At 31.4% G+C, this 27,894-nt stretch overlaps 3 protein-coding genes across 6 annotated transcripts; all 3 read right to left on the bottom strand.

Annotated features, from left to right (window-relative positions):
• Nucleotides 1–137: 137 nt before the first annotated feature.
• On the bottom strand, nucleotides 138–7,428 carry LOC118039532 (oxysterol-binding protein-related protein 4C). Of its 2 annotated transcripts, none has more exons than XM_035046243.2 (7): nucleotides 7,117–7,420; nucleotides 4,807–4,962; nucleotides 1,756–2,001; nucleotides 1,565–1,661; nucleotides 1,175–1,460; nucleotides 950–1,052; nucleotides 138–639 (listed from the first exon to the last, which is right to left on the bottom strand). In XM_035046243.2, exons 1-7 carry the CDS (start codon nucleotides 7,117–7,119, stop codon nucleotides 385–387), a joined length of 1,146 nt encoding a protein of 381 aa, XP_034902134.1. In that variant the 5' UTR covers nucleotides 7,120–7,420; the 3' UTR covers nucleotides 138–384. The 2 variants fall into 2 exon arrangements, with proteins under 2 accessions (XP_034902134.1, XP_034902135.1); XM_035046244.2 differs by having other exon boundaries at nucleotides 555–693; nucleotides 7,117–7,428.
• Nucleotides 7,429–9,848: 2,420 nt separating this feature from the next.
• Nucleotides 9,849–13,355, bottom strand: LOC118039533 (uncharacterized). Of its 3 annotated transcripts, XM_035046248.2 has the most exons (8): nucleotides 13,210–13,355; nucleotides 12,687–12,777; nucleotides 12,279–12,398; nucleotides 12,107–12,185; nucleotides 11,529–11,615; nucleotides 10,886–10,948; nucleotides 10,229–10,274; nucleotides 9,849–10,133 (listed from the first exon to the last, which is right to left on the bottom strand). In XM_035046248.2, exons 2-7 carry the CDS (start codon nucleotides 12,740–12,742, stop codon nucleotides 10,236–10,238), a joined length of 444 nt encoding a protein of 147 aa, XP_034902139.1. In that variant the 5' UTR covers nucleotides 12,743–12,777; nucleotides 13,210–13,355; the 3' UTR covers nucleotides 9,849–10,133; nucleotides 10,229–10,235. The 3 variants fall into 3 exon arrangements, with proteins under 3 accessions (XP_034902139.1, XP_034902136.1, XP_034902138.1); XM_035046245.2 differs by lacking the exon at nucleotides 10,229–10,274 and having other exon boundaries at nucleotides 13,210–13,352; XM_035046247.2 differs by lacking the exon at nucleotides 9,849–10,133 and having other exon boundaries at nucleotides 10,229–10,339.
• A 528-nt stretch (nucleotides 13,356–13,883) lies between these two features.
• On the bottom strand, nucleotides 13,884–21,778 carry LOC118039534 (subtilisin-like protease SBT2.5). The gene is made up of 12 exons (XM_035046249.2): nucleotides 21,612–21,778; nucleotides 21,359–21,491; nucleotides 20,676–20,893; nucleotides 19,569–19,713; nucleotides 19,057–19,451; nucleotides 18,691–18,786; nucleotides 18,524–18,596; nucleotides 17,639–17,924; nucleotides 16,348–16,673; nucleotides 15,900–16,167; nucleotides 15,185–15,466; nucleotides 13,884–14,508 (listed from the first exon to the last, which is right to left on the bottom strand). The coding sequence occupies exons 3-12, from the start codon at nucleotides 20,849–20,851 to the stop codon at nucleotides 14,102–14,104; spliced, it is 2,454 nt and encodes an 817-aa protein (XP_034902140.1). The 5' UTR covers nucleotides 20,852–20,893; nucleotides 21,359–21,491; nucleotides 21,612–21,778; the 3' UTR covers nucleotides 13,884–14,101.
• Nucleotides 21,779–27,894: the final 6,116 nt, after the last annotated feature.

Here is a 27,894-nt window from a genome sequence, read left to right as displayed (position 1 = left end):
ATGGCTGGCCAAGGAAACCATTTGCCATCAATGGTCACTCAGAACCAGGTTTTGCACTAATCTCTGTAGTATTGTGGACGCGAAAAGGGAAGGACCACGAATTTTTCAGGAAAATGCTTAAAAGAAACAGCTTCTCGTTGCAAAATACCGAGCAATCACATAATTTATTTGCTGTTTTGGTTAAGAATGATTAAGTGTAATCAATGAAGCTCAAACCTTGTTTACAGGAAGGTTCTCCGGCTACTAACGGAAGTATAGAACCTTCCTTTCTTCGCTGATAATAGAATAATCGCATGAACAAACCAAGAGAAGGGACTTGAAACCTGATAAACCACATAAATGTTGTTCATTGTAAACTGCTAGATTACCACAAATCAAAGAATATTAAAGAGGGACAACAATGGGGGCTGGTGGAACTCTTTCTTGAATAGGTGAGCAGTCCCAACCATCTTCTTTGCTATCAGATACAGTGAAATGATTAGGAACCCAAGTTTCTCCCTTTGATTCCCTCTCTTTAGCAAGTTTTCTCTGGTTATCCTCAACTGTGCTCTTCGCTTCTCTTGCCTTCGTCCAGTTTTTGCTCAGTATGCCTCTGCTCACCTCACTCCACACTGCAGTTGACTCAGTTGGCCAAATTCCCTTACAAAACAAGAAACCAGCGGGATGCAAGCATCATAAACCAAGTCATGTATCCTTGCATGCACATTACAGATACAAATCAGAATATATTGAGATTCTCAACACAGCAGAATAGCCTTTTTGCAGCAAGACAATATATTGATTGCTACAGAGAGAAATCTATCTGCCACGGTGAAACAAAGAACTCAAACTTCTGAGTCTAAATCAGGATTTTGGTGGTCATATAGAAGAGTCATTTCTGAAAGTCTCTTAATATGAAGCACAAGAAAAAAAATATCAAGCGATCAATAAGTATAAACTATGAAGCTACCTGCAAATCCTTGACTATAGGAGTCTTGAGCTCAGAGAACACTTCCTTTGCATCATATATAATTGTCTCCTTGCCACTATTAATGTCCTTGGCTTTGACAATACTGGATTCAGTAAGTGAGTTCAGTAAGAATCTTTCAGTGAGATTAACACTAATCTTAAACTATTTACATGCATAATGATTCTAGAAGTTTGTTTCTGTGTGCATGAGTGAATACACATCTACCTGTTCCAGTATCCTTCAACCTCATAAAGGGTCTTCATAGATGAAGACTGGCAGATCTTTCCTTTAACGCGATGCTCTCCTCTACGTCCTAGTAAAGAACTGGTAATATAGCATAACTCAGCTTCAAGACCAGTCTCCTGGCAAGAAATTTTTACCTTGCCAATCCAATCAACCCGAGGTGGAAGAAATCTGATCATGAGCTTTGGTGAATTCATCATATAAGTTTCTCCATGATTCAGGAGTTTAAGTTGCCTTTTCCCAAGCACTTCAGCTTCTACTCTTGTGCCTTCACAATCAATGAAAAATAAAACCAAGTTGCTAAATCATCAAGAAAACCAAAATCCATGTTACCTAAAAGCAAGCTAAAGCAGTTTGGAAAAGTAGTTCTACCATAGAATTTTGGAACAGGTTGCTGGCACCAAATCAGCTCAATATTTTCTTTGTCGTCCGTCGCGTGGAGGGCTGACACTGGTGGATGATGGGACACCTGAAACCATGAATTACAAGAATCCAGTCATATGACATAACACCCCCTCTGTTGTATAGTCCAAGCCCATCGGATCTCACGAGAATTTAAGTACCTGTTCAAGTAGAACATTGAGGCTTCCTCTGGAAACATGGTGAGTCTCTCCAAGAATGGGGTTGTAAGGGGCAACACCAAAAGAGGGAGGACGCGTAGTAGATATGCTCCAAGCTACAACAGAGGTGAATCTGTCCAGTGAGTTCTCAGCATTGTTGCACTGCTGCAACAGATTTTTGCTGAAGCAGTAGGCTGACTCACCAAAACATTGGATCTGGGACTTTGGAATGTTGAATAGAGGTGGAAGCTGAACTTGGCAAAATGAACACAATTATCAGTACTTTGGTCCAAAAGAATGTGTTACATTAAATTAATACTCCTGTAATTAATCACCATTGGAAAAAAAAAAATTCAAGATGAGGCATGAGACAACAATGGGTAAACTTCAATTTTGCCGCTACAGATTCATCAATGTTCCACTTCTAACCTCTTAGTTTAAAATTTCACAATATTACCTTTCTAATTTTCAAAAAGTTCTGATGTTACATCTAATTGGTAAGGTAATATTTGACATTCTGACGGTTGCTTCTCAAAATACTTTTCATTTGAAAATACATCAAAATAATTTTTTTTTATTTTTTAAAATTTATTTTTAAGATCAACACATCAAAACAATATAAAAATATTAAAAAATAATTAAAAATTATTTTTTAAAAATATTACGGTCACGTCGCAATGCCAAATGAGACCTAAATAGCCTATTTTTTAAAACACAAAGAAAATACATTTCTCACCCTAAATTTGCAACAATTTTTATTTTGTTCAAAAAATTATTTTGTTTATTTTTCTCTGAGTTAGAGAGAAGAGAGACGAAGTTGCATAAAAAACTGTAAAAGAGAGAAAATGGTTAGTTGTCATGATACCAGCAACAAAAATAATCAAACTTGGTGTCGATAGATTCTGTTTGACAAGGAAAGTTCGATGGTGGTGGCTTTTGTTGACCTATGGATCACATATTAATATTTATAATGTCTTGTATTTTAATGATAACAATAAAATGAAAAATGAACTAATTGTACGTTTTAATGAGGGTGTGTTTGGGAACGCGATACAAACCATGTTCCCAAATTTTTTAAAAAAAAAAAATTAATAAAAATTTATTATACTTTCAAATTATTTTGATGTGCTGATATAAAAAATAATTTTAAAAAAAAAACTTCATTTTAAAACATTTATAATCGAAAAGCACTTTAAACCGTCTTCATTACTACAATCATAAACAAGCCTTTAAGGAATTAAATGAAGATTACATCAACAAACAAATGGAATTAAATGAAGAAATTCATTAGCAAGTTCAAGATGCAAAATAAGTGAAGATTTAACTATTAAGGATTCATTTTAGAGCTTATTGTTAAATTTTTATATCTTACTCAATAACAAACTAAAATGAACTCACACTTCACATTACATGCATAAATAGGACTGATAACATTTAATCGGTTGAAGTTTCACCAAGTTTAAAAATGTCAAAACTGGTTTTTAAGCTAAATCGATTGACCGCTTGGGCATACCAAATGAACCAGTCAACCGATATTCATCCGTGATGAACACCTGGGAATTTTGCAAGAACCGGTCGATTGAATGATATGTTCATTTAAACCGGTCGACCGCTTTAAGGGTGTGTTTAGGAGTGTGGTTGTTGTTGCTTTTCAAAGTGTTTTTCACTCAGAAAAGCATGCCAATAATTTTTTTTATTTTTTAAAAATTATTTTTGAGATCAGCACATCAAAATGATTTGAAAACATCAAAAACATATTAATTCAAAACAAAAAAAAAAATTGAAATTTTTTCAGAAGCGCTTTTGAAAAGTACTCCCAAACACCCTCTAAACGTTCGAGGCATTCTAACGGCTAGTTTTTTTGGAAACATATATATAGCTCTCTTTAATGCAAAATTAAGAATAGATTATGAACATACATGGTATAGAAACTATTTCAAAAAGAAAAACCAACTAGAAACCATCAATTGTAACATGCTCTAAGTTGTGCTAAATTAAACTTTTATATTCTAGCACAAGAGTATAAAATCTCACAATCATTACACTTATACACCTCTATCAAGACAACTTCCACATGATTTAAATGAAAACTCAAATTTGATAAGAACTTGAGACAAAATTTTCAAGTTTGACATATTGAATTGAATTTAATGACAACATTAAAAAATTTCATTTAACTTTGATTTTTTTTTTTTTTTATGTTTGAAAAGATTTTAGTCCACTCCTAAATTAGTAACCTATTGTTTTCTCAAACAAATTAAGTGATTTTTATAATATTTTCATTTTATTCCTTAAATAATGATTTTTTTTCTCAAATACAGTCTAAGAAAGTTTCTAGTCTTTACTCTATTGTCGGCAACGATTCAAAGTTTTGCTACATCATCAATATTTGCATAGCATGCAATTTTATAGTTGTTTGGTTCCTGGGCCTTCAAGCCCATTCACAACTCATTTGGATTGAGCGTGCATAGCCTAGACTAGAAAAATAATTAATATTTGTCAAATTTTTTTAGTTTATTCTAATTTTTATTTGAAGGTAGTAAAAAAAAATTATAATGATAGTTATTAAACAAGATCTAATTTGTTAAGTTGACTTGAGAAAATTAAAATCAAAATCATGACTCTAAATTTAAATTGAGTTAAACTAAGTTAAATGAGTTTTGTTAATTAATATTTTGTCCAATCTTAACAATAAACTCAATTTAAATCGATTCTAGTCAAATTAAGAAAATAAAATTGTTTTCATTCATAAAAAAAAAATAAAAAATAAAAAGAAGTTTTACTCAAGTTCATGCAATGAATCGTGACCCTTTTCGAATCAATTTTCGGATTAAATCAGACACCTATAATACTAAGGCGCGTGGTGTTGCAATGATCTACAAGTAACAATTAAGAACCAAAATATCAGAACATAAAAAATTAAAATATTTTCTAGCAAACCAAACACGAAAGGAACATGAATTAAAATAATGAAAAGAAAAAAAAAAACCGCCAAAGAAAATTGTGGAAGATCTCTTTTTATAATAGCAGGAAATGAGAGAAAATCTGACTTGCCTTGAAGTGGGTGAGATCCGATCCTGGCCGTATATTTCTAATCAGGCTTAACATTCGTTGGCCAAGATTAGGAGCCTTGTAATCAGCCGCCACATCTCCATCCACTGTTAAAGGCTTAGTAAGGACAACCTGGATATTATCATTGCCTTCAGAGACCTGTAAGGCTGTGAATGTTAGCCCCCCCACTAATCACTCAAATAATAAAGATTATGCCAATAAAATTTATTAAAAAAATCATATTTATTAAATTCCACTTACCCACTAACTTTATCTAGGTGTGTTTAACAACACGTTAAAAATTGTACTTTTATAAAAAAAAAAAATTATTTTTAATTTTTTTAATATGTTAATATCAAAATAATTTTTATAAAATAAAAAATATTATTTTAATACATTTATGAAAAAAAAATACTTTAAACTATAACTGTTATCATATTCTCAAACAAATCTATAAAATCCTACCACCTCAATATATAATATGAGTTAGATTTTAAAAAATTAATTTAGAATTGGTTAAATTTAATCCTATTAATTTATAATTCGAATCTTGAAACGGGTCGAGTTTAAAAAGAAAAAATTCAAGAATAATGATTAATCAATTAAACTAAAAAACTTATATTTTTAATTACTTATAGAATATAGTAGTTGTTTTATTGATTATCATTTCTTTGATATGGTCCAATTCATACTCATTCAATGCAAGAAACAGAAAGTCAATATATTTTCCCTTGTATTCTCTAAGCAAGAAAAGGGAATAATGAGTGTTTGACTGGCTGTGATGCTTATCCTAATTCATTTTAAGCTTCTTCTTTTATCCCATTCACTATTCTTACAATATTGTGTGTATTGTGACAATGTGAAGCTTAATGATATTTCATAATGTTTTTTCATTTTATTTATAATTTATTTATTTATTTATTTATTTATTAAGCATGAGAGCTCATGACATCTCGATCAGTAATCTTGTCGTTGAATAATTAAGATTAAGAAATTAAAAAAAAAATGGTTTCTATCAAGGAAAATTGCTTCCATGCTTAACACAAGCAAGAGAAAGAAAAGACTCCATTCATGCACCAAATTAACTTCGGGCAGAAGCAAGGAAAAGGTATTAAAAACAAAAAAAAAAACAAAAAAAGGATTTGCTTTCTGAAAATGATGTTATGACACCGAAATCTTCAACGGCAGATCCTTAATTTGTGCACGAAAGGGAAAGAAAAAGTTTGTTTGATGATTTCATTGCTAACATTTTGAAAATCTCGACCATCTTTCTTAATTAAATCCCATTCTTAGCCACCCAATTAAGAATTTAAAATTAGAAATATTCTATAATTAAACAAAAGTGACGGTGAAGCCAACATGAGTTTTCTAAGTTGGCTGCAAAAGGCAAGTAAATTAAGTAACATGAAAAACTAATTGATCAAATCAACAATATTATATATATATATATATATATATATATATATAGTCGAGGGGAAAAAATACTAAAAATAAGACAATAAGGTTATTTATTCCAAGCAACAAAATACTAAGGTGAAACCTCAATTTAATCTTTAGCCTGTATATTCATTTTCAATTAAGTTTAAATCGAAATATTTTATTGATTACACTCTGTATATTTTATTGATATTATAAATTGAATTTTGCAGCAAGATTATGCTATAAAATGATAGGATAAGTTAGCTACCACCTCGATTATTTTTAAATCCAATCTAGGCTAAGTCTTCGGTAGAATAGATTATGGGTTGTCACTGGACAAACCGGGTTTAATAATTATTTTCTCTAAATACGCCGTTGGGAGAGAGGAAGATATAAAATCAAAGAAAATTTTATAATATGTCAAAGATTGATTAACCTTGTTAATCATACATGATGCATAATAAAATAACAATTTATTTCATATAAGTGTAGTAATAAAATATTTACTATTAACCTTGGGTAGTAGCGACCTTCGAGGCGTATTTCTCTACATTTGTGTCGAAGAACTATAAAAAAAGTAGAAAGACGCCAAAATACATACCACTAAAATAGTCTAAGCATGACAACTTGTAAAGCTTTCACAGGAATCAATACCATCTTGCACACGGAAATATAGAGCCACCGGAAAACTACTTTTGCCTATTGAAAAACAGCTTTTACTCACCGGAAAACAGCTCTTTTTTTCCTTGACAAGACATGGGAATAGCCCAAAAGAAAGCTTCTTGAAATAGCTAGGGGAGGCAATACAAATAAGCGGGTTTGCTATACCTTGACCCACCATGCATGATCATATGAGAAGTAAATTTGCACAGAGAAGATTTGATGCGTACGTACCATTTGATGGGAGAGGAGACTGGAGAGGCCTGGTTCTACAGAGAAACGACGATGGTGGGCACGTCCTTCTGCTCCGAGAGAGAGAGGGAGGGAGGGAGGGAGATTGCCGTGCAAAGAGCTTTGACGGAGTGCTTTCTTGCAAAGTAAAATGGTGTTTTTATAGGGTTCGGGTACCAACACAGAAAGATTAGGAGAGGGTGTTGGTGTGTTTATTGTCAAGATCACTTGATTAATTAGAGTATGATTTAATTAATGACATATTTAAATAGGAAAGAACGGATGGTATTTAAAAATGATTGATAACTTTTTGGAATTTGTATTTGGAAGTTTCAAGTTCAACTTGTAAAATATTTCAAAAATATGGAGGAATTTTATCTTGTTGTCTAGCCCAAAGATGTTAAGGAAGTGTTTGGAGATAATTATTTCGGAAAAAAGAAAATAATTGGCAATCCAATTCTTCCCTGTTCTCTCTAATGGCCTTGTGGCCCTCAGCAAAAAGAGGCCAGAAAATTAAAGCAAAAGGAGGAAAGAGTAGGGGGACCATGAATGTTTCACCTGTACCACTAATCTTTTAATTAATTTCGTCGTTGAGAATTTTTAAAATTATTAACTTAGTGGGCTAGTCCTTCAATTAAAAAGGAATTATTGTAACCCTTCGGTCCAACTAATTCTACTAATTTATGTGATAACACTGGCTGGATTCATGATTAGTTGGTTTAAAATATCAATTTCTTTTTTGACTTTATAAGTTTAAATTTCAGAATTATTAATCAAGAAAATTTATTTATCTATGAGTTTTTTTAAATCATTTTAAAATAATTAGTCTTAACCACATCAAGTACGAAATCGAGAAAGTGGTTTTGAGAGTCTAGGGTTTCGCATCCATGGCTATGTCACTCATCGATAAAAAAAAAAAATATGAAAGAAAAATGTATTAAATAAGAAGATTTGAGAGATGTTTGTTTTAAATTTTTATTTTTAGATTTTTTAAAAAAATGTGTTTATCTTGAAAAAAAATTAAATTAATATTTTTTATTGTTTTTTAATCATTTTAATTAATTAATTTTAAAAATAAAAAATACTTTTAAAAAATAACATACATTATAATATCATTACTGGCTTTTGGTTGGATTAGAAGTATGGTTTCCTTAGGGATGCCAAATTTTATGTTAGACTGTAGATTAATAATTTAAATGAGGTTCGAGAGTAATTAATACTTGGAGTAAAAGTTCTTAGTAAAGTTATAAAACAGTTTAAATATATGGTAATCTAATATTAAATTTCAAAAATATTTTTAAATATATCGCTAATCTAATACTATTTCCTAAATTTATGAGTTTGAATTTTAGAATCATTAATTAAGAAAAACTATTCATCTGAATATACAAGATCAACGTAAAACTTAAACAAAAATTAATCTTAAATGGCTTATAATCTAACTTGAGGTTAACTCTTAATTCAACAAGTACAAAATGGAAACATGGTTATAAGATTCTATGGTCTCACATCAATGGCTGTCACCCATCAATCTATTATTGAAAGAAAAATGAAAAGTTTGTTTGGCGCCGTGCTTTTACCGAAATTGAAAAGAAGAAATTTACTTTTTGCGTTTATGTTGATGTTTTAATATTAAAAAATAATTTTTAAAAATAAAAAAATATATATATATAAAAATATATATTAAAAAATAATATATATATATATATTATTTTAATATATTTCAAAATAAAAAATATTTTAAAAAATTATTATTATCACAATACTAAATATTACTAAAATAAAATAAAAGGAGTATGCTATTTTTCTATTAAAAATTCAAAAAATACACTTTGTTTAGAGTTTGTTTGACATTATAGTTTAATCGTTGTTTCAATATTTTTTAAAATATTTTTTTGTTTTAATTTATTTTATTTTTTTTGAATTGTTTTGATATGTGTTTTTTTAATAATATTTTAAAATATTTCTAAATAAAAAAAATTAAAATATAATTTTTATAATACTTTCAAATAAATTTCGAATGAAATATTAAATAACATTGCTTGGATTTTTGTTGGATTAGTAGTATGCAGTTTAGTAGTATGCTTTCCTTAAGGGTGCCAATTTTATGTTAAACTATAGACTAATTTTTTATAAGATTTTTTAAGAATGATTAATACTTTATTAAAAGTTATTAGTGCAATAAAAAAAGGTAAATTAGTTTTATTTGAATTCAAGAATTGCAAACTAGGAAAAAACATTAATCTATATTCTAACATAGAATAAAGAAGAGTTAATTAGAACTTAGTTCTTGTAATCTAGCATTTTGAAATTATTATTTAATACATATGTATTTATACTCATTTATAACTTAAATCATTTTCGTCTGTAATATGACATAGACAACTCTTGATTTGAATAGCTGTCTTTTCTTTGCATTGACTCTTACTTCTTTTTTTTTTTTTTCTTTTTGCTATAATTATAAAATCATGTTTGATGATACAGTGCTTTTAAAAAAAATTTAATTTTTTTAACTTTTAATTAAATTTTTTAATATATTTTTAGAATTGATGTTAAAAATATTTCTTTAAATTTTTTTTTATTATAATGCACTTTAAAGTGAATCTACCCCAATTCTTCTAAGCAGTCACTAAATGACAATTGAATTAGAAGCATTAGTTTATACATTGCTCTTAGTATTCGCTTTAGGAATAATTTTGGAAAATTTGAAAAGAAAGCATTGTTTTGAAACAAAATACGATACATGTTTCAAACTTCATTCACAGTCAATGAGTTCGAGTGGACATGAACTTTAGAACATGATAAAATTCACTTGAACCATATACAATGCACTAATCTTAAACTACTAATGCTTGTCAGCCATATTATTATTTTTTTAACAAGAGGTGGTTCTTAATTAAACCATACATTACATACCAAGTACTTTTCTGACAGTCTTTTTACTTTGGATCTGGTGACGATCGTATGCCATGGCGCTTGAAAAATTCTCTGAATCCATATGCACTCTGGTCATAGTTGAACTGGACAAGTAAAGATACAAGAATAAGTTAGATATTGCCATCAATGGCACACAAGGAAAAGACATTGTTTCAATAGAACTTCATTGAATCCTGACTTCTGATTTAGAGCCTGTTTTTCTTTGTGGCCAACTGCACAGGTGGCTGCAAAAACAAATGAAGCCTTAGTCTAGCTGCTTGTTTGTCTTTGTGGCCAACTGCGCAGTTGGCTGCAAAAAACAAATGAAGCCTTAGTCTAGCTGCTTGCCACAATGACATGGGGATCATTGTAGTATACATTACTTTACCTTGCTAATGGTAAAATGAAAATTCAGTTACCATTCTCAGTTAAAAAATGGGGTACAGGAATTATATATCCATGAGCAGCCTTTTTATGAAAAGATTTGAAGTTCCAATCATCTTCAAAAAAAAAAAATGATTTACTAGCATTTTGCAATAGTAATATACAACTCCATAATTTCTTAGTCTGTTTTGTCATAGTTTATTTAAAATTTCTTAACAAAATCATGACCATGAAACAATAAAACTATCATGCAGATGCAATCAACTAAGCAAAACACCACAGTTTCGTCTACCTATGTCTGTCAAGATACCCCTGTTTAATAGCAAATCGTTTCCAACAAACAAAGCATACAAATTTGTGAACATTCTGTGACCGTTATTCTGGAAGAGCATGAAAGAGCGGAAAGAGAATCCATGATGAGTACTAGTCAAATTATCAACCCTGTGAAAGATAAGCAAGATCCAGTACTCACAGGTAGAACCTTCACAGAGTATTTTGTGATATTTGGATCAGCAACCCTTCCCTGGTTAGCTGCCTGCACCAGGAGAACCATTATAATTGTTAAGCAGCTCTGAATAGCAATGTCAATAGAGCATGCTGATAGTACCAATTTCCCAAGTGACAGCTGAAACATGCAGGGCAACCTGATCCATTCTTTATTTGTTGTTTGAGGCACAAAAGGATTGGCTCAAATACAAAAATAGTACAAAATTATTCCGTATCTAAAAAGCTCATTTCACCATGCCAAGAAAACAGCAGTTGCCCTTCGCTTGCCATTTGCTTTATTTTTTATTTTAATCTTGTCTAAGCAAGGCTGCCAAGCAACCACCAGCCCCAAGTAACCAAAAAAGCCTTTCATTAGAAAACCTATATACCAACACTATAAGACACCAACATCATTTCTGTATCTGATCTTGCAGTAAAATTTTAAGCAAAATGAAAGAAAGATTCTACCGAGTTCTAAACTTAAGCACTTAATAGACAATCACCCACCCCTCTTAATAACATGAGAAACAACCTTCGTCTTCTACAACTGGTTAATGGTACGTGACATAGGTATGGCATAGTGACATGAAGACCTTGAACAAAGAAATTAGTAGAGAAGAATATATTACTTGTTCTGGGCTATGAAATATTTCAATGAATGGATATTCCTTCCTCTGCCGTGTTATACAAAAACCAGGATATTTTGGACATTCAACCTGGAAACACCGGCATCAAAAATCATGATCAAAATATTAAGGATGCTAAATATGCTGTAGATGGTAACAATGAAACTTGTAAAATTATAAAAGATATGCCCTGACCCTGTACACATGGCTCTAAACATGCAGAAGCAATACCAAAAAAAAAATTATAGCATCTGATGCACACACAAAATGGGCTTCCTATCATCAGAAGTCTAAATTTTACTCTGGCATTTGGTGGCTTTCTTCACAAGCTTCCAAATGAAACCCATTTTGGGTGCTCCCTTAGGAAAGCTCATCCAAAAAGGATCCAATTCCTTGGGTTTCTATGTCAAAAATTTCTTTCAAATACAACCTTAATTTAAGACCATAATCTACCACTCATTTATTAAAAAAACAAAAGGTAAAGATAAAACCATGTCAGGTTTTGATAATTCCATTGATGTGAGAAATAACAATCCTTTTAATACATTACAAGATGAACTCATTCAACAGAAACAACTTACACGCAAAACTTTTACATGTGGATAAAACTCGGCAGCAGCTTCCTCAAGAACACGGTCTAGGTGTTTGGTGTAATTGCCTCTGCATTATCAAAGATGCGTAGTCAGAGAAATGACATCGTATTATGATGATTAAGGAAGCAACATAGTAGGTGGCCATTCACTTCCTAGTCACCTGATGGTAAAAGCAACAACCACCGGGTAGCCTTGGTGAAGAAGTTGGACAAACTCACGCTCTGACGTAAAGTGAATAACCCGTGATGGCCCAAGATCTTTAGGATACCCAGTATAGTACCTTGAATTTCAAATAAAAAAGACAAACAAAGAAAAGATAAGATGCCCCTTTGCTAAAGTTTTTAAAGAAACAAGCCAGCTTCTTAAATGAATCTATAAACATTTGAAAGACAAATCTATAATTAGGGGGTTTTAAATTGAATCACAGTAAAAGAAAATGATCACACAGTAGTAAAAAAAAAGGCAATACAACAAAACTCTATCACTAGAAGCAAGAAAGTGATACAAACTGTACTGCATTATAACATTTTACAAGGAAAGGATTTAAATTGACAATAATAATTCTTACTTGCATGTTTCTCGTAGATGACCAAGCATTCTATCCAAAAATGATTTCTCCTCCATTTGATGGATTGAAAAGAACACACCTTTCAATTGTACTGCACAAGGCAAACATGTATTTCTTGTTATTCAATGTAACAGGATCTCTCTTCAACATACCAATCTAGAGAAGATACAAAGGCAGCCCAATATATATTCAAGATTTGCATTCAAGCAAAGAACCTTAAAAAAACAATGCGAAAAGAGTTTCCCTTGTAGAGAATTAGAAATCAAATTAAACAAGAATTTGTTTTTGACATTTTAACAAACAGGAATCAGACAAGACACGACAGGAAAAAAAAATATATTCTTTGAGACATTTTATCGAACAGGTAACGTGCATTTTATTAACAATCTCTGCGCACATCGAACTCTATTAAAGAATTCAATGGACAGACAAGTTTTCTATTATTTTGTTCGAAAAATGCTTCAAGAAAATATTTTGAAAGGAAAGAGAGGAACCCAACGAGAGAGAGGCTGTTTTATCTGACCGTTAAAATGAGAGGGGCGGCGCTGCCAGTGAAGGAGCGCGCACGCGGGTGGTTGTTAGAGAGAGTTTAACTTGTGTTTTTATAGTATGGGAAAACTCGTTTTTAGATCTTATTGTATTATTTTATTCTCAATTTCATCCTTATAAAATTAATTTTATCTTCTTTGTATCTTATATTTCTCAAGTGGGTCTTTTTGTCCAAAATTATCAAGAAATTATGCTTTATTAACTTGTCACTCTAAAAATCATCACTGTTAAACCTGGGTTGACTTGAAACTTAACTCAAGTTTTAATTGAATTAAATTAGATATTAATTCTATAAATGTAAGTTATGATAATATTTCCAAACAGGTTCACATAATGTGCTTGGCATTAAAATAGACTTTCTGGTTGCTGTTTAAAAAGAAATTAATAAATATTTTTAGTTATGGTTTTTAAAAAAAATTAAAATAAATTTAATTAAAACCATTATAAAATAAATTTTTAAATACAAAATAAATAATTATTTTAACTTCAACAAAATCAAGTTTTGAGCAAGCATCTTCGATTTGATAAAAAAATAAAAACTACCTCATTACTAAATAATATCTGCGATATCTAATAAGGTGAATAACAGAAGAAAAAAAATGCCCTAATACAGAAATCATAATACATGAAAAAGAAAATATATGTATCTTAATACATAAATCATAAGCATTTTATTAAATTACTAAACAAATTAGCAAAACTTATGATGGGAAGAAACTAGGAGTATCTTCCATGCACTGGTTATCTTTACAGCTATTCCACGTATATATTTCGAACAAATATACCTTGCCTTGTATCTTATTACCACATGTTACAAAGAATATTATAACCATTAACCTTAATTTAGATGACAAACCAACCCTGTTCTATCGCCAATATCCCATTGCTACCACTGGGATCCTTACTTTGTGACCCCTGCTGCCTTTCATCAAAATTTCTCCGAAACTGTATGTTCCAGTTACCGATCGAACAGTGAGACTCACTGTGAACTTCCGTGATGCACCGGGTCTCAGAGTCATGGCTGGAGGATTGGCTTCAATGGAAATGGCTGGTTGCATTCTGGCTGTGATCACATAGGTTTCTTCCTCCGCAACATTTGTGACTCTGCGAGTCACTGTTTGCGTTTTCACTAGATGGGAAACAGTGATTGATGGGGTGTTGAGATTCGATGGATGACCCATACTGTAGTTGCATGGTGTGTTTGTGTAGTTACGTATCTCATGGACATCGATGCCAGGAGTTGTGCACAAGAAACCCAAGTAATCCTCATAACCTGCAATAACACGAGTTAAAAAAATGAAGTCAGGAAGACATTTCAGGTTTTGGTTAACTATATATGCACAAACTGACAGATGCTTATAACTTCGGGCTGGAAACCACGGTGTGTCTGCCCTCATTTTACTACACTTACAAGGCATGGGGAAAAAATGATTCAGGTAGAGTCTGCTAGGGTTCGCTAATATGGCAGGTTGCAATGTTCTTTGCTCATTGGATCATTAACATAGTCTCCTCCAAGATCTTTTGTTATGTTTCCTTCTAGTTTCTGTTTGACATCATAACCCTTTATAACCTCCAAAATTAGGAGCTATATATCGATACCGCCTTACTTGAGTTAAGATTCCTGATGGTTTTATGGCATTATTGCTTAACACGCATATGAAGCCATATACAACAGAGAAAACCATGGCTTTTATCTTTGGCCAAATGACCCAAATTTTACAGTACAGATCCGCAAAAAAATCAGCTGCAAAATTATGGCTTTAGTTTCTTTGCTACTTACTAGGTTTTTTTGCACCAAATCTACTTGAGCATGTAGCCAAGAACATTCAAAGTTAATCCACTAGATCACTTTGAAGGACTCCACATTGTGAAACTAAATTAGCAATAACTTGGATGCAATCAACCACTCCAAGCACATCACGAGTACACATCAAGCGCGAATATCATACCTGCATCAAATATGAGTCCGGGGTCCAGAGCAGCCCTTGGGTTAACATGACCACTCCCGTAATCAAAGGGTGTCGCCATGACCAGCTTCAGGGCTTCAGTTTCAGAATATTGCTGTGCTTGAAGAGGCCTTCCTGCTCTGTCCAGATTTGTTGATGTTGTCATTAAGGCTGATTTGATGGCAGCAGGACTCCAATGAGGGTGCTTCTGCTTTACAAGAGCAGCTATCCCTGCTATATGTGGCGCTGCCATGCTAGTTCCGGATATCATGGCAAATCCTTCTCCTGCTCGAAGTTAATAGATGCTTAGGATGCAGATATATCAATTCCAAGGATTACAACAGTATCTCCTTTTTCTCCTCCATGAAGCTCCATATTCTCTTTCAAATTTTTATGATAAAAATAAATATGTTTTTTCAACTGCATAGAACATCTACTTCCTTAAACACAACTGAGAAATAAAATATTGCAAGAGTTTAAAACCCTCCTTTTAAATGACCCAGATCCCAGATAAAATTTAAGTCAAGGGACTCTAAACGCCCCAATTGCCTCCTCACTCCCCAGAAGTTAAACAAAGTTCCTTGAATTCGTTGCCCTTCTAGACCAAGAAAATGTGATATGAAACCAAAGATTATTGCCTTAATGAGATACTGAATTTGAACTATTTGTGTTCAGGAAAAAAAAAAATTAAAAAAAAAGGAGCTACTATCTTACTTACCAACATAATTTGGCTCATCTGTTCCATTAGGAGACCAAGCAGCCCATATGAGAGATCCAGGAGCCAAGATATCTGGTTTGAGAAGATCAGCATCTTGGAATCTGAAATCTTTTATGTTGGGCCCTCGAGCAGAGAATAATGCTACTTGTGGTGCTGATTTATGGAGAATAGGCTCCAAGCCATTCCCAATACTTCCTGTGCCTTTGAAACTCTTCACTCGTCCAGTCCAATCTCTTGGTGTAGAGGTGTTGTAATAGTCTATAAGATCCTGTAGTGACATGATGCTCAAGCACCAACTCAAATTACTATAAGAATCCAACACAACTGCCAAAAATTTGTGTGTGATTTAGGGGGGTGGGGGAGACAAGACCATGAAGATATACAAGAATATAACAAGAAAAAGGCAATATGAAAATAAATAATTTAAGATAAATGCGTGAGAAGTTACCATCGATTTTGTCACATCTGTGATTAGAATCCCAGGAATACCAACAGGGACAGGATCAAACTTCGTTCCAGGAGAAACATTTTCCACGGCAAGAACAAATCCAATTGCACCAAGACTCTTGGCTGTTTCTGAGACTTTCTTGATAGATGCGGTACCAACGACAAAATTAAAGGAATAACCACAAAGAAGAATGTTCCCCTCCACCAAGTTCTTGTTCAATACTTCTGGTCTTTGGCAGTCTGAAGGACTGTACTTCATCACTGAAGAATCAAGCAGTACATCATTTGCAGCAACCAAGGTATATGTTTGATTTGGATGTGTACAAGCTGCAGAAAACCATTAAACCCATTTCACAGTAAGATTCAAGATACTGATGGATAATCAAATTTGCTATGCAATTACAAGCAAGAACTTTCTTAAAGAAATAACTATAAATTAAGGAACAGGACTGAGATTTCTTACGAACAAATTACAAAATTCATGAATTTTATGATGGAAAATTGTTGGCCTAAATAAGGGCATGTGTTCAACAAATACGCTCTTCTGAATTTGAGTAGGCAAAAACTGCTCAAATGCGGGCAAGCATATCAGGATTTGGGAATATTTAAAATATTTTAGTTCATCAACAGCGTGTCTCTAAAGTTGGTCATGAAATCCACTCACTCCTAGAGGCTAGAATATGACAAAACAGAAACTTCAGAACATTTCCAGTTTGCTTCTAGACTGCTAAAGCTAAATTTTAGCTTGAAGAACAATAGAAAAAGACATGAACCATTTTTTACTCACTAGGTAGATCCAAAGATTATAAGCAATTAGAATGACTAAAAGAAGTCATATTTATGGTGCACTGTCTTCGTTCATTCACAATAAACCATCCCAGAGATTCATTTTCACACTTGATTCCACTAGAAAAGGGGGTACCATTTGGTTCTTACATGGAGCTATAGAAAAATTCAACCATAGTCTGAAGAATATCAGTATGCCAAGGTAAAGCCAAAAACAAAAGGAAAATGAAGCCACTAGAAACAGCAAGAAAAACAAGGCGGGGGGGTGAAAACATGAAATTACTCCTTAATCCACTTTAACAAAGGACAAACGTGCTATTCTAATCAATCTTCCTAACAAATACAATATGAATAGAATAGGTTGAGAAACTTTAAAGTTGCCATATTTAGTTTTTGCATCAACATTCTTTCTAACCTGTTGTTGAACAGTACCCCGCATTATGCAGTATCTCTTCCCAAAGGCTATCAAATTAGAAGAACCAAAAGCTCAAGTAGGTAAAACTTACGTGACAAACCGATTCCAGGTAAAATTTTTCCATTTCCCAGGAACAGATGGTTCTTGTATCTCCGGTCATCAATTGCAGCAGCCACAGATGTTATCCAAGGGCTATATGAAACCAGAGTTTTTGGAAAAGGGCCACCATTTCCAGCTGCCTGTACAACAAATACACCTGCTTTCACAGCTCCAAGAAGTGTAGCATCAAAAGGGTTCAAATATGTTGTCATCGTGGTTGCTGGAGGACTATTTGGACCAACTGAGAGGCTGAGTATATCCACTCCATCATGAACAGCCTATTCACAAAAGTTTTCACAGGTTGAATTTGTTCAATAAAGAGACAGCCGTCAAAAATAAATTTCGTTTTATTTCAATAGCGAATAATAAATCCAGGGCAGGTGTGTCACATGTTTTGTACTCAGTTTAGCAAGGAGATACAATAAGAAGATTTTTCTAGCATCAAAAAAAAAGAGAAGATGGAAGCCTTTTGTTTGTAAATAGCCTCAGATCACTCATAGTATATAGCCATAAAAGGGCCCATTAGATCTCAATACTCTGAGGGGGTGATTGAGAGTGTGGTAGGGGTTGTTTTTCGCTTATAAATGCATCAAAATAATGTTTTTTTTTTCATTTTTTAAACTCATTTTTGATATCAGCATATCAAAATAATCCGAAAACATAAAAAAAAAAAATAAAAAAATAAGCAAAAAAAAATAAGCAAAATTGAATTTTGGCCAACCTATGTTTGGGCCGCAATCCCAAACAGGGGTTGAAGGTGTTGATTATGTTGTAACAACAAGACTTAAGCATATAAGAAGATGACAAGAAGAATGACAAGTTGTGCAACACCATCCTCAAATCTGTTACGGTTGTTAGCAACCATATGAGCACACACCTGATCAATAGCAGCTACCACATCCGCAATGAAGCCTCCAAAAAGCCTATAGAGTGCCTTGTACACAGCAATCCTGGTCAAAAACAAGATTGAATGTCACGTCAAAGAAAGGACATGATATTAAGATTTCAAAGGGAATATGATCAATAAGTTGTTCTTATGCTCACCTAGCACGGGGAGCCATCCCACTTGCTTTCCCAAATTCATGGCCGTGAATTCTCACCGGAATACCATTATTTCCAGCTGCAATAGCTGCTGTGTGACTGGAACGCAGTTACAGAAAAAATAAAGTAAGTAGTATTAGATTGAATTTGTTTAATACAATTCTTTTTCTCTTGGTGCCAATGAAAATAGTTGTTTTTTTCTTTCACATGCACTCCTCAAATTTTATTTTGTGAAACCATTAAATTGACCTTGTCATGCAAGCAATAGTAACAGATTAAAATTCCAGTCTGATAAAAAAAAAATTAAGGATTAAATGGTACCACAGTTTTTGGATAGAAATTGCATATATAGATGGCATAGGTTCTAACCTTCCGTGCCCATCTCCATCCATGGGAGAAGCAAAATCAATGGAAGGATTGAATGCCCCAGCGGCAATTGCAGCTTTAGCAAAATGCTGGGCCCCAATGATCTTTCCGTTGCAGAATTCTCTCTTGGTATCAGGATCAACTTCACATTTTCCTCTGTATTTTGGAAGAGGCCCATATGGGTCTGCATTGTGAGATCCAAAGCTTGGATGGCGTGGAAAAATTCCTGAGTCTACGAATCCTATTATAATGTCTTCTCCAGCCCTATCAAAGCCACCCCCTGTTGGCCAAACCCCAGTTGGAAGCCCCAGAAACTGTGGGGTGTGCGTTGTAAGTCTCCTCACCTTCCAATCTCTCTCCACAGATTTCACATCAGGGGTACGCCTCAGGGTTTCTGCCTACTAATATATTGGAACAACGTGAGGATATAAAAATGGAAAGAAAAATAATAAATCATTATTTCAGAATATCATTAGAGACAGAGGTAAAGAAAGAGTAGTAATTCATGGTTTCACCTGCTCAGGGGAAATATGAACTGCAAAGCCATTTATAAGATGTTTATAGCTGTAGAGTTTCTTGTAGGTCCCACGGTCAAACAGTGAATCAAGAAGCATATCATGTTTCTGTTCAAGGTGCTGGGCATAGGACGTGACCAATTGACTGAAAAATGGTACAAAGAGAGTGAATGAGTGGAGCGAAACAGTTTGAACCAATTCTATCTATTCCATCATCAATCATGGTATCAGTCTTTAATCTAAAAAAAATCGTGAAGCAAGGTTATACAACGAAAGAGGGCAAAACAACAAAGAACCTAAATCAGATTTGAAGGAATAAGGTGCATGCAACACCAATTGAAGAATGAGAAACACTTGAATAAGATTTCATGACAGAGTGCAAGGTTGCTGTTAGAATAACCTCAAATAATCTGTTCAAAAGAGTCCAGGGTCAAATGCTTGACTGGATAACTAGATATGCATGCATGCCTAACAATCACAACCAGTGGTTGATTAATGCTACCGAGCAGTAATTCAAATGGGTCATACAGCCCTGTAAGATTTACACTAAAATCCCAAAGCAGTTATTGCAAAGAGAACATAAACATGGAACTGAAGGCACACAGCACACAACCTATACAATGCAAGAGATTATTAGGTGAACCTAGTTCACCTAATAATTTTCTCTTACAATGCCCTTTATTTCTACTCTGTCTTTCCTCCTAGGTTCTAGTAAATAATAGCTTACTGCCAGTGAAGTGGATTGATTTATCAACCTTTATGATCCATATCAAACTTTGAGTATGAAGTGAATGGACCTTTACAGTGCCCTTTTATATATATTCTCACCTTCCTCCAAGGTGCTCATTACTAATAGCCTACTACCGGTAAAGAGGGATGCCTTGTCAACCCTTATGATCCATATCAAATTGCGAGCATGAAGAAGTACATGATCACAGCTCACTAACATATTATGATCTTTTGAAAAACAACCATTAAATTAAAGTTCCAAATAGTCATTTGAGTAGGATGTTTCAACCAGAAAACACATTTGCCAGGATCAAGGATTAGTACAACAAAGCTACAAGCAATCAAAAGCAGAGAAACTTGCAAGTTGCAAGTACCTACCTGGTGGAGTCAAGCGTCTCGTCAGATTCCACGGCAGTGGCTTCAAAACCAGGTATGCCTCCTGTATAACTTATGACAGGCTCTCCCACCATAGTCACAATATAAACCTCTGCTTTCCCATTTATCAACAAAGCAAATAAGACAAGAAATGTACACCAAAACTCCACCACCCTCATTTTCACTAACCAAGTGCCAACTTCTGTTATCTCCCACAATACCTGCACCATTCATCACAGTCAAAACAGTCAGCTCCATATTGTAACACATTAAACTTAAAATCTTTATAAAAAAAAATCATGACAGACCAGTTTCTCTTTTTCTTTTTTTGACCAAAGAAAATAAAATAATAATTACAAGTATAATAATTTTTCCTCATCAAAACACTTAATTAGTTAGTTAGTTAGTTAGTTAAAAACAACCCAAATCTCAACCACTTCAAGAACTTTAAACTCAAAAAAATAGTGCTAAAAAATCACAGAAAAAACCCCCCGTTAAAAAAAACAAAGAAAAGTAAAACGCCTTCTATATGAGATCAGATTATCTGCACAAACCACCTCTAAAATAAGACAGACTAGAGTTTCAAAGAATGAAACCATCAGTTCTTGATTGCCCCAGTTAGTAAGTTACAAGCTTGAACACTAACGAATCAACCACCAAACTAAACATTAACTAATATCACTTACCAAATACAGGGGAAGAAGCTGATCTGCTCAAAGTGCAGTAATAGCCAGCTGTCTCTCTCTCTCTCTCTGCTTACATTAACCACAACACAACAAACCAAACCAAACCAGATAAAGCAAGCTTCAGCAACTAAATCTGCAGAAAGAAAATCAAATCTATCAAGAACTTAAACAAGCAAAGAATCTACAATTCCTGGGGCACTAAAGAAAGATCCCATCAAATAAAATAACCCAAAAAGTTGATATCTTTACTCACAAAGAAGAAGAAAAGCAAATAACTTCACATTCAGATAGCAAAAGCAAGTACAGCTTTAGTCGCTGCTGGTCATTGCCATTTGCATTTGCATTCTTTAGCAAATGAAAAAAGAAATAGAGTCTGTGTAAGGCTTAAGCAAAGAGGAAGAGAGAGAGTGTGAGAGTAAAGACTAAGAGTGAGGTTGTCAGGTTTTTTATATATTATTTATTAATTAATTAATAATCATAAAGAGAGATCAGTGATTTACAGACAAAGGACCGAAGATGATGGGCTGGCGTATACACTTATTATTAAATTAAGTAATACTATATCAAAAGAATTTCTTCTAGTAAAAAAAAAAAAATTGCTTATCCCAAATCCTAATGATAAAATGATGCAAGAATTTATTTTTTTTAATAGTTAAGTTATTCTCGGATCAATTTTTATACTTTTAATTAAAAAAAGCTATATATTTCTAAAATAAAAAAATTATGATTATTTTATATGTCACAAGGTATAAGAACTTTAAGTTAAGATTTTTAGACATATAAATGGTTCTTTAAATATAGATGGAAAAAAAATTAACTTCAGGGGATTTTATTTTCTCTCTTGATGTTTAAAGCTTAAGAAATTATATAACTCGATTTTTAGAGTTTAAAACCCGGTCATTAAAGATAGTAATAGTATAGATTAATTTCTTGATTTTAAAAAAATATTGGGAATCAATTCATGGTAAAAGTATCTTATTCTCAACTTAAATATCAAGCTATGTGGTGAAAAAAGAAATTCTTGCATTTCCAAAAAGTGGCTTTAGTTTTACAGCATATTCTAAAATTAATAGAAGAAAAAAAAGAAGCAATATCTACCTGCAAATTTGGGAAATAACTTCATTATCTTAAATTTTAAGATTTGTTTAGTTTTATAGTTTAACTTGTTTTTTAAAGTATTTTTAAAATATTCTTTATTTAAAAATATTAGATTTATGTTTTTCAGTATTTTTTAATGTTTTGATTTATTGATGTAAAAAATAAAAATAAAAAATTAAAGAAAATATTTTTTTCATTTAAAAAACCATACACTAGAATGAATGATTGTTTAATATATTTGAAAACAATAATTCATCATTTATCACACGACATATCAACTTGTACAAGAATTGAAGTTAGGACAATAGTTTCGAGGAAACAAATGAGATCATAGTATGTTTCTTGCACAAATAATAAATGTAATTATCCATATTACTATTTTCTTACAGTTTATGTTTATAGATATTTTTATTGGATTCTGAGTCAAATATTATAATATTATATTTCATTATGAATCAATAAATGCTATTTTTTTTAATAGTATTTTTCTTTATCTATTTTTTTGAGACAGGGAAGGAGGAGGAGAGAGAAGATTGGCGCGCCCCCTGTCACGGGAGATTCATGTGCAATGACAAGAATATCCTTCAGTCTTTATGATTTATATTATTCAACAATCTCCAAGCACCTCGTGCCAGAATTTACGTGCAACAATTTAATTCTCACCTGCCACAGAAACATGAAACTATTTATTGCATGAAGTGAGAAAAAGTTTTTTTTTTTTAACGGTCAGTAAATTTTCAAATCAACTTTTACGTTTAATGGTAAATAAAATTTCGAATCAACTTTTACATATAAGATTAAAAATATCTCTCCTGTTAAATTTTAAATAAACTATTGTGTTTGGGAAATATTCTAGAAATAGAATAATAAAAATAAATGAAGTAATTAAAAACATGTTTGGACAATAAAACAGAAACCGAACCAAAAATAAATATGTTTTTGAATCTTTTTAAATGAAATTTTGTACTTTAAAAATATAAAAAAATATAAAATATTTGTTATCGCATCTTCAAATTTTTTTTATCACAAGATAATAACTAAACATAAAATATAATTTATTAGCAAGTTTATGTTTGGATTCAGGTTTGTTTAGAAATGTAATTGCGATAGATTTTCATAATATTTTTATGTTGAAATATATCAAAATAATAATTTTTTTATTTTTAAAAAATTAATTTTGAAAAAATCATATCAAAAAAATTTAAAATATAAAAAATAATTAAAATTAAATTAATTTTTTTAAAAATACGAGTTCACTTACATTTAGTAACGCTCTCTCGAACTCGGAGCAATAATATGGACAACAAACAAATTGATCAGCTGGACTTGTGACATCTCAACGAGGTGTAGCTTTGGGTGCCAAAAGACTAAATGATCTAATGTAATATGAAACTGATTAAGGATAATTATTCTTTAACGAACAAATGAGAGTTTATGAATCTCTAAGAATTCATGGGATTTTGAGTTTACAATTCGATTTTTTTTTTTTTTTTTTATGAGATGAGTTTGATAGTCTTCTCCTAAAAGTGTGATAATTTTGTTTGAACGACGTCATTTTCTTCTTTATTTTTTGGTTTAGTTGAAAGACAGGACTCGAGAAAGACCACGCCTTGAAGAAGACAACTGGCGTCTCCGAACCAGGTAAGATCGACTCCTAACAACAAATATGATTACATAAATGATTCGCGTGTCCATTAGTGATCCTATTTAAAGAGTTTGTCCGCTACAAAATTACTTTTCTTTTGGAATTTAACCAAATAAGCGGCACATGTTACGCTCCATGCCAGCTCAATTGTTTTTCAATGTAAAAAATTTTACTTGGATGAGGTGAGCGTTTCTTAAAAAAAGAGAGAGAATTGGGTTATTAATTCCATAATATAAATTAAAAAATACGGATAAAAAAAAACTAATAATTAACTTAAAAAATAAATATTTTTCAATATAAGGAAGACACCCTCCAACTATTATTAAAAGGCTTTCATATTTGATAGTAAAGAAAAAACTAAATGGAACATAATAATCTATTAAAAAAGTTTTAAACTCAATTTTTTAGCAAATAAAATATTGAATTATAAAATTAAAAATAATTTAAATTTTTTTTAAAAAAAAAGCTCAATTAAAACCTACCTGGGTTGGCATGCCAAACACGTGACCTGATCATGATACATAAGATAACCTTATTGAAAGTAAATTGAATAAAATTATGAAGCTTAATTATCAAATAACTCAATGTTGAATTAAAAAAATAAAAAAAAAATTATAAGAAAAACAATGAAAAGGATTTGAGCCAATTTAAGTTAATCTACCATCTCCGCAATCATGGATATAGGATCGGGATAATCCCTTGTAAATAAAAGTAAGAAGAAAAAAAATTAATTGAGCTAAAAAAAGGACTTGAAGAAAAAATATTTGGTTAATGAAGACCAATTCTTGATCAATCAAACGATAAAAACATGAAATTGAAAAAAGATTATTTTTTTAAAAATGATCTAAAAATAAACTACAGTCAACTCGTGCTAACTTTTAAAATTTGCGACCTTGATCAGGAGCCCGAGACTAACCCAGTAAAAGAAAAATTACAAGGCAAAACTCTCAATTAATCAAATATTAAGGGATAAAATTAAAAAAAAAATACAATAAAAAAGGTTACCAGACAAAACAAATAAAAAAATATAGGGATCAAATTTGATATGAAAATTAATTGAAACAAAATGTTGAAGGATAAAATTTAAAAAAAAAAAACGTTCAATTACAAATATCAATTAAAAAAATGATGATAAAAAATGATAGAAAAATTAAATGAAATCAAATAATGATGGATGAAATTGAATAAAAATATCAATAAAAAAAAATTTAAGACCAGATTGAATGAAAAAAACAAACAATATTGACACATTTATTGAATGACCAGCATGAAACTCGAGGAGAAAAGAGGGAGAAGAATAAAAGGTTTATTAAAGCTCAACTATTGATCGCCACGTACACGGGTCTGACCATCAAGAAGAGTACGACAGGGTGCTTCTAACACGGTCATGAATGGTGGCAATTCGCTATAGTAGATGCCTCACGTGGCGTATGAAGAAAGTGAAGGCTCTCCACACGGTGGCATGTGTGTTGCATGCACCGGCCACTTTTGATTTTGTAATTGTATTTTATATTCATTAAAATACTAAATTGATGCCAGTTTAATTTTTTTTCAAAAGGTAGTTTATTAATTTCACTGTATTTTAAAAATGTTAAAAAATCTATTTGTCTATGATAAATCTAATAATAACTAGAAAGCCTTGTGAAAAAACTATATTATCCTTAATAGCCAGTCTATTCTCTAGTAATTTACAATGTCATGAATATGTTTGTATAGTAAAACTCTAATCCCTTTTCATTTTTATTTATTTAACTTTAATTTGAAATAAGATCATTGGTAGCTACGAATACAATTCTTATATTCTCTCTAATCTTATCTTATGTGGGCATGTAGCTTGTTTTTAATTAAATGAAGAACAAGCAAATAATGCCAAACCTTAATAAAATATGATTAAAAAAAATTAAGAATACACGCGGATAGTCAAATAATGAAATTTACTAACAAGTTTTTTTTTAATTACGATTCAATGATTTATATGTATGTTTAAAAAGATTTTATGTTTTTTTAAATATTTGATATTACTCAAAATATGTTAAATTTACAAGAGTTGATGGAAAAATACTACTACTTGACTACAAGAATAAAATAATAATAATAATAATAAACAAATATTTGATGGGTTTCCTTGATTGGCGCAAGCAACCGAAAGCTAAAAACTTTTAGATTCGAAGAAGAGTAATGATTTTGTATTGAATTAATTCGAGTATCCTTTCTTGGGTGTCCGGGCATGGACCGACCTTTACCTTTAAGGTGGGACTTGACTAATTAATGCAGTCTTTTTCAAGCTTCCAAGCATGCAAATCTTCATTGCATCAGTAGAGGGAGGAAAAGTGCTCCCTAATGTTCCAAGTATCATGCTCATGATCATTTTTACGAGCTAATTTTCTATTTAATATTGTGTTTTTTAAAGTGTTTTTAAATATTGTTTTTGAAAAAAATATTAAATTGATGTTTTTTAAAATGTATTTATTTTTTTTCCATATATTTAAGTAAAATGGGGATTTGTCATAATTAAAAACCCATAAAACAATTAATAAACATTAACTTATTTTTTGCAATTTAACCTTTGTCGCAAGTGAATTGTGCATACACAGGCTAGTATGACCAATGAACTTGTATTTGATAATTTTTTTAGTAAATTAGGTTTGAATCTCAGTAATTTTAATTTATTTGACTATTATCATATATTGGAAAGAGCTATTATAATTGTATAATCTAAAGTCCAACGAAACTCTCAACAACAAAAATTTGTTAGTTTTTGAGACATAATGTGTTGACTGGAACACAGTCATCATGTCTGAAGTTGTGGACAAGAAGTACAGTCACTTAAACTTGCTAATTCCTGATTAAATATATTTTTATATTGTAATGTAATGTATAATAATTTTTTATTTAAAAATATATTAAATAATTTTATTTTTTTAAATAAACATATCAAAATTATTAAAAAAATACTAAAAAAATATCAATTTTTCAAAGTTAAATATAATTTTAAAACAAACTCAAAATCACAAGTTACAATACTTCCTCAACTTCTTAATATGTGTTTAATGTGATAGAATATAAATAATTTTTACCTTGTTTGACTCACTATTTTAAACTCTAAATCCTGAATATAAAAGAAAAATTATATTTTACTTTGGAATTTAAAAAAAAAGAAAAATGGACATCAATGAGATCTAGCTATCAAATTTGAGGAAAATTTAGAATTGCATATGAAGTTTCACAGAAAAATTGTTTTAGGATCATTTGAGATTTTAGGCCGAGACTTGAAACTTGTTTGTTTTTGAGGTGAATTGTGTGGAAAAAACAGAGTATTAATGCAGAAGAAAAATGTAATTATCATCTTGGATTACATTTTCTAATAATAAGTTATTATCTAGTTTTCTAAAAATTTAAAATGTGTATTTTTTTCAACAAACAAGCTCTTATTCAAACGTTTTTATTTTTTAAAAATTAGAAAAAAAAAACTACAAATGAAATTCAAATCTTCTCAAATCAGGCACATCTATTTTAATTCTAAAATTTACCATATGTTCTCATGACCATAAAATAATTACGAATTCCATGGTAAATTGGGATCAAATTCGTCAAAAAATCCGACTCTACAACATGCTTTGCCTCTACATGACTCATAGAATATGGTCAAAGTGGTGAGAAAAGGTGGTGGAAAAAATCAAATAGAGTTCACACATAGGCATCTAATATAACACATAATGAAGTATATGTGCGTGTATATTATTATATTAAAAAAAACACAATTGTTTTATATATATATATATATATAAACTTA

Source organism: Populus alba, chromosome 18 (genome assembly GCF_005239225.2).
Source record: "Populus alba chromosome 18, ASM523922v2, whole genome shotgun sequence".
Lineage (NCBI taxonomy): Eukaryota > Viridiplantae > Streptophyta > Magnoliopsida > Malpighiales > Salicaceae > Populus > Populus alba.
This window is presented reverse-complemented; position numbering and strand designations above follow the sequence as displayed.